General features: G+C 38.5%; 2 protein-coding genes across 2 annotated transcripts in view; one reads left to right on the top strand and one right to left on the bottom strand.

Moving 5' to 3' along the window:
- The window catches only part of trappc2 (trafficking protein particle complex subunit 2), a 2,130-nt gene extending 166 nt beyond the window's left edge, over positions 1-1,964 (top strand). The window contains exons 1-5 of the mRNA XM_056237688.1: positions 1-16; positions 97-211; positions 1,389-1,533; positions 1,686-1,771; positions 1,850-1,964. The exon at positions 1-16 is cut by the window's left edge and continues 166 nt beyond it. Coding sequence (XP_056093663.1) covers positions 119-211; positions 1,389-1,533; positions 1,686-1,771; positions 1,850-1,948 — 423 coding nt within the window. The 5' untranslated portion in view covers positions 1-16; positions 97-118 and the 3' untranslated portion in view covers positions 1,949-1,964. The remainder of the gene's footprint in view (positions 17-96; positions 212-1,388; positions 1,534-1,685; positions 1,772-1,849) is intronic.
- A 1,192-nt stretch (positions 1,965-3,156) lies between these two features.
- rab9a (RAB9A, member RAS oncogene family) lies at positions 3,157-7,436 on the bottom strand. The gene is made up of 4 exons (XM_056237697.1): positions 7,281-7,436; positions 5,944-5,985; positions 5,563-5,595; positions 3,157-3,793 (listed from the first exon to the last, which is right to left on the bottom strand). Exon 4 carries the CDS (start codon positions 3,767-3,769, stop codon positions 3,164-3,166), a length of 606 nt encoding a protein of 201 aa, XP_056093672.1. The 5' UTR covers positions 3,770-3,793; positions 5,563-5,595; positions 5,944-5,985; positions 7,281-7,436; the 3' UTR covers positions 3,157-3,163.

The raw sequence follows: 7,436 nt of genomic DNA, 5'->3' as shown, positions 1-7,436 counted from the left end.
CGTCATTATTCCTGCGGTAAGATGTATTGTGCGTATTCTTCCTTGTTTACATTGTCGAGTATTGTCAATAACTGACTGTTGGTTTCATGTTTACAGCTCTAAACACTGACGAGTCACAATGTCAGGGAGTTTTTATTTCGTCATGGTGGGTCATCATGATAATCCAGTGTTTGAGATGGAGTTTCTCCCTCCTGGAAAGACAGAAGCAAAGGTGGGCATGATGACGTCACTGATACCTGACAACAGGCTTGGTCGACTTGAACCAGCGCTGCACAGACCGATGGGTTTAAGACATCAGAGTACCGCGAGAGCGAGTGAAAAGCATACGGAGCCGTCTGATGTCATTCACCGATCGGTGTGTGCAGCGCTGGTTCAAGTCGAACAAGCCTAACATGATGATGATGTCACTGATACCTGACAACATGATGATGATGTCACTGATACCTGACATGATGATGTCACTGATACCTGACAACATGATGAGCTGATGATGATATCATCAAACAGTGAGCTGATGATGATGTCATCAAACAGTGAGCTGATGATGATGTCATCAAACAGTGAGCTGATGATGATGTCATTGAACAGTGAGCTGATGATGATGTCATTGAACAGTGAGCTGATGATGATGTCATCAAACAGTGAGCTGATGATGATGTCATTGAACAGTGAGCTGAAAACAGTGAGCTGATGATGATGTCATTGAACAGTGAGCTGATGATGATGTCATTAAACAGTGAGCTGATGATGATGTCATCAAACAGTGAGCTGATGATGATGATGGTGATGATGCTGATGTCATTAAACAGTGAGCTGATGATGATGATGGTGATGATGCTGATGTCATTAAACAGTGAGCTGATGCTGATGTCATTAAACAGTGAGCTGATGATGATGTCATCAAACAGTGAGCTGATGATGATGTCATTGAACAGTGAGCTGATGATGATGTCATTGAACAGTGAGCTGATGATGATGTCATCAAACAGTGAGCTGATGATGATGTCATTGAACAGTGAGCTGATGATGATGGCATTAAACAGTGAGCTGATGATGATGTCATTGAACAGTGAGCTGATGATGATGTCATTAAACAGTGAGCTGATGATGATGTCATCAAACAGTGAGCTGATGATGATGATGGTGATGATGCTGATGTCATCAAACAGTGAGCTGATGATGATGATGGTGATGATGCTGATGTCATCAAACAGTGAGCTGATGATGATGATGGTGATGATGCTGATGTCATTAAACAGTGAGCTGATGATGATGTCATTGAACAGTGAGCTGATGATGATGTCATTAAACAGTGAGCTGATGATGATGATGATGGTGATGGTGATGATGATGATGATGCTGCTGTCTGTACTGTACTCTGCTGGCAGGATGATCACCGGCACCTGAACCAGTTCATCGCTCACGCTGCCCTCGATCTGGTGGATGAGAACATGTGGCAGTCCAGCAACATGTACCTGAAGACCGTGGACAAGTTCAACGAGTGGTTCGTCTCCGCCTTCGTCACCGCTGGCCATATCCTCCTCGTCACATGACGCATCACTGAACCATAGGCAATAAACACATTCCTGTCTGTCATAACCCTCCAATCTCAGGACGGCATGAAACACTGTTTGTAATGAATCGTGTCCTATTTATCCGACTATTCCTTAACTGTACTTGCACACATATGAGATTCATAATGCTCCATGATGTCCGGCAAGAGGACGGAATCAAGAACTTCTTTAATGATGTTTATGATCTGTACATCAAGGTAAGCCATGTGTTATTTCTGTACCATATGAACGCACTGCTTTTGTTTTAAAACATTAATATGTGTGTTTTTACCCAGTTTGCAATGAATCCCTTCTATGAAGCCAACGCGCCGATACGCTCCACAGCCTTCGACAGGAAAGTGCAGTTCCTCGGGAAGAAGCATCTCCTCGGCTGACTCGTTTTATACACAATCTTTTGTTTCAACATTGTGATGCATATTTCATGTTTGAGTTGTTTATAGTGTTTATCAGCTGATAATGGTGTCGGAATAAAGGAGTGCAAAAATACATTAATGATGAAGATTTCACACTTGTACATTATTAAATTAAATCAAATAAACAGTTTCAACAAGTATTGTTCCATACTTTTTAATTTCAATTTAACAATCTACAATATTAAGATTTTAATGCATCTTTTCAAAGTGCTTAAACTCTCCACCTTATTATCCATATTTTTAGTACAAGTACTTTGTATATATTTGGCACACGCTACACAATTTTATAATGTTAATATATTAGAAATCCACCAGAGAGTATGAACGCCTGTCCTGCGCACGTCAATCATAGTTATATCAGAACATCCGAGTTCTGTTGTCTTGTTTTCCAGTAAAAATATCTGAAAATCCATCAAACTAGATATATTTACTAGACAAGCATAACGGCATGAGATATATTAAGACTTGTTTCAGTAAATTACACAAACTATTTGTCAATGAGGTAAGAAATAAACATTATCCAACACAGATGTTCTTCCTCACATCGTTTTCCAGCACAAACATCTAAACATTCATAAATCAAGACACATTTACTGGAGAAGAAGCAGAATGACTATCAAAAATAATACATTTGAATTAAGTTTATTTTTCTGAGTCCACTGGCAGATATTTGTTCTGGTTTTAAACACAAACTCATTCTTGGTACAAATGTACGTAAAGCTATCTTCAGTCGTTTTGCTTGTTCTCCAGGTAATGTGTCTTGATTTATGAATGTTTAGATGTTGTGCTGGAAAACGAGCCTGAGGATCAACACAATTTAGTTTTTAACAGTGTCTCAAGTAAATTCCTTTTGTTTTAATGAGGTTTCAATATTTAAAATGGGAAACAAAAGCCTTGGTGCAATTTGCTCTTCTTCACTATCACTCTCATGCTGAACACACAACGACATCCGTCTTGCACAATAACCCACTCAAACCCCATAAGAGAGATAAATATATATATATATATATAAACATCTGAATGCAGAGAATCGTCAGGCAGTTCAGATGCAAGAATGACACCCAAAATGAAACCAAACCAGTGTTTAGTGCATATCAAGTGCGTGCATGTTCAAAACATAACGCAGATTCATCCAGTGCATTCAGGAAACATTAACTATGGGCCGCTTCCCGCTGATTAACAGCACGGCGAGGATCCGCGCGGCTTTCTGTGCAGGTTAACGGTGTCTGTAGGAATCAAGTGCTCGTGTCGCTCCTCCAAAGCCAAGACTCGTCTCACGGCTTCCTCGAACGCAACCGCCACATTCGTAGCATCTTTAGCGCTAGTCTCGAAGTACGGGTATCCGCCGCTGTCCCGGCACCACTCCTGAGCTTCTTCGCTCGACACTTGCCTCTCAATCACGTCTACTTTGTTTCCCAGAAGCACGAACGGGAAGCTTTCGGGCTCCTTGACGTCCGCGTAATAGATGAACTCCTTCTTCCAGTTGACGAGGTTGCGGAAGCTCTGGCTGTCGTCGACGCTGAAGGTTAGCAGGCAGCAGTCGGAGCCGCGGTAGAACGGCGTTCGCAGGCTTCGGAAGCGCTCCTGTCCCGCCGTGTCCCAGATCTGAAGCGTGACCGTACGCCCGTCCACCTCCAGGTCCTTGTTGAGGAACTCCACGCCGATGGTGTGGAAGAGGTGCGCGTCGAACTTGTTGGTGACGTAGCGGTTCATTAGCGAACTCTTGCCCACGCCGCCGTCGCCCAGCAGAATCACTTTCAGAAGGGAGGATTTGGATGACATGGTTGTTGTCCTCGTCCTGTAAAACTGAAGATTGCATTTAAGACTTGGCTTTAATTAAGATTTTTATGTTTTTAAAGGATGCATTTATTTGATCAAAAATACAGCAAAAATTGTGAAATATTATTCGAATTTAAAACAGCTGTTTTTTATGTGGATATATAGTAAAATTTTTATTTATTCCTGTGATCAAAGCTGGATTTATTTGATCAAAATACAGTAAAAATTTGGAAATATTATTCGAATTTAAAACAGCTGTTTTCTATGTGAATATATAATACAATTTAATTTATTCCTGTGATCAAAGCTGAATTTATTTGATCAAAATACAGAAAAAAATGTGAAATATTATTCGAATTTAAAACAGCTGTTTTCTAGGTGGATATATAGTAAAATTTAATTTATTCCTATGATCAAAGCTGAATTTATTTGATCAAAATACAGTAAAAATTGTGAAATATTATTCGAATTTAAAACGGCTGTTTTCTATGTGAATATATAGCCTAGTAAAATTTTATTTATTCCTGTGATCAAAGCTGAATTTATTTGATCAAAATACAGTAAAAATTGTGAAATATTATTCGAATTTAAAACGTCTGTTTTCTATGTGGATATATAGTAAAATTGTATTTATTCCTATGATCAAAGCTGAAATTATTTGATCAAAATACAGTAAAAATTGTGAAATATTATTCAAATTTAAAACAGCTGTTTTCTATGTGAATATATAGTAAAATTTAATTTATTCCTGTGATCAAAGCTGGATTTATTTTATCAAAATACAGTAAAAATTGTGAAATATTATTCGAATTTAAAACAGCTGTTTTCTATGTGGATATATAGTAAAATTAAATTTATTCCTGTGATCAAAGCTGAATTTATTTGATCAAAATACAGTAAAAATTGTGAAATATTATTCGAATTTAAAACGGCTGTTTTCTATGTGGATATATAGTAAAATTTCATTTATTCTGTGATCAAAGCTGAATTTATGTGATCAAAATACAGTAAAAATTGTGAAATATTATTCGAATTTAAAACGGCTGTTTTCTATGTGAATATATAGTACATGTTATTTATTCCTGTGATCAAAGCTGAATTTATTTGATCAAAATACAGTAAAAATTGTGAAATATTATTCGAATTTAAAACGGCTGTTTTCTATGTGGATATATAGTAAAATTGTATTTATTCCTGTGATCAAAGCTGGATTTATTTGATCAAAATACAGTAAAAAAAATGTGAAATATTATTCCAGTGTAAAACAGCTGATTTTTATAATTATTATCAATGTTGAAACCAGTTCATATTTTTGTGGAAACCGTCATACATAAGCATTCAAAAGTTTGGGGTCAGTAAGAAATTAATACTTTTTTTCATCAAGGATGGATTAAACTGATCAAAAGTGACAGTAAAGATATTATAATGTTACAAAAGATTATATTTCAAATAAATGTTGAACTTTCTATTCATCAAAGAATCCTGAGAAATAAACTTTATGACATTTCCACAAAAAAATATTTTCAACACTGATAATAATCATAAATGTTTCTTGAGGATCAGATCCTCATATTAGAGTGATTTCTGGAGGATCATGTGACACTGAAGACTGGAGTAATGATGCTGAAAATTCAGCTTTGATCACAGGAATAAATTACTTTACTATATATTCACATAGAGAACAGCTGATTTACACTGGAGTAATATTTCACTGTTTTACTGTAAATTTGAACATATACTCAATTAATAAAATAATCCTTGGAGGTTTAGCATTATGAATGTGAGGTGTTGCTTACCTTCACTGCCTCGAATAATTCATCGCTCAAAATCTACAACAGAGAGTTGCTGGATTAGAAATATGACCCAGCGTACTGGACTAGTTAGTGAAGCTAAGCTCTATGCAGTGGAATTTTAATGTTGGTGTTGTTTGCATAAATTATTCAACACTTTACAGTAATTCATGCAGAGATGCTTTACAGAAATATTTCATTTCATTATTATTCATCATGCATATTGTTGTAGTAGTGATTATTTTCTTAAAAAGCAAAAATAAAACCAATTAAAATCAGCACATATTGGCCGATCTTTACAACACTAGATATATTTATTCTCTGATATGCATCATGATTATTGTTATGAGTGATCATCATTATGAGTGTAAATGAGTGAAGACTCACAGTGGTTTGCTTTCAGCCGCTGGTCATGTGATCTTCTCTGTCCTGCATCACATGCAACACAGCCAAAGTTTAACCAGATGGAATGGAGCTGCACACACACACATACACACACACACACACACACACACACTCTCTCTAACCCGACCCCTAAACCTACCTATCACACACACACACTCACTCTAACCCGACCCATAAACCTACCTATCACACACACACACTAACCCGACCCCTAAACCTACCTATCACACACACACACTCTCTAACCCGACCCCTAAACCTACCTATCACACACACACACACACACACTCACTCTAACCCGACCCCTAAACCTACCTATCACACACACACACACTCTCTCTAACCCGACCCCTAAACCTACCTATCACACACACACACTCACTCTAACCCGACCCATAAACCTACCTATCACACACACTCTCTAACCCGACCCCTAAACCTACCTATCACACACACACACACACACACACTCACTCACTCTAACCCGACCCCTAAACCTACCTATCACACACACACACACACTAACCCGACCCCTAAACCTACTCATCACTTACAGACACGACCCCTAAACCTACTCGTCACTTACACACACACACACACACACACACACACACTAACATTTTCAACAACAAAAACGTTATGATTTAAGCTTGTTTCTTCACTTTAGTTCCACAGTGACACGAGTCCCCATGAGTGTGTGTGCATTCAGGTCCCCACTGGGATATAAAAACATGTACAGACACACACACACACTCACTCACTCTCTCTCTCTCTCTCTCACACACACACACACACACACACACACACACACACACACACACACACACACACACACACACACACTAACATTTTCAACAACAAAAACGTTATGATTTAAGCTTGTTTCTTCACTTTAGTTCCACAGTGACACGAGTCCCCATGAGTGTGTGTGCATTCAGGTCCCCACTGGGATATAAAAACATGTACAGACACACACACACACTCACACTCTCACTCACTCTCTCTCTCTCTCTCTCTCTCTCTCTCTCTCTCACACACACACACACACACACACACACACACTCATACATTTATTTTGGGATGAAATACGAGTCGTTTTCATTACATTCACCGTTAACTTGTTTACAAAGATTCTGCGACACGAATTGACCGTTTAACAAACCAACCGACGTCATTCCAGTGAAGAAACTCAAACACACACACACACACACACACACACGACCGTTGTGTTTAACAGAGTCACTGACCCGAGACACAGTCAGAAGGAAATAAACACAGATCTGCGTGTAAAACAGCGGCTGGGAGCGACCGAGTCTCACCTGAAGCTGCTTCTGGACACATCAGGCTTCAATAACCGGAAATATCTATTCCATATACAGAAACAAAACAAGCAATAAAGCGAAACATGACGAGTTCGAGGACTCTTCCTCTGATCGCTGATGGTGCCACAATCCTGCGATCCTATTGGCGGGTGA

The sequence above is a fragment of the Rhinichthys klamathensis genome, unplaced genomic scaffold, assembly GCF_029890125.1.
Source record: "Rhinichthys klamathensis goyatoka isolate OS25496 unplaced genomic scaffold, OSU_Roscu_1.1 h1tg000496l_1, whole genome shotgun sequence".
Classification (NCBI taxonomy): domain Eukaryota; kingdom Metazoa; phylum Chordata; class Actinopteri; order Cypriniformes; family Leuciscidae; genus Rhinichthys; species Rhinichthys klamathensis.
Note: the sequence above shows the minus strand (reverse complement) of the source record. Positions and strands in the feature narration are given on the sequence as shown.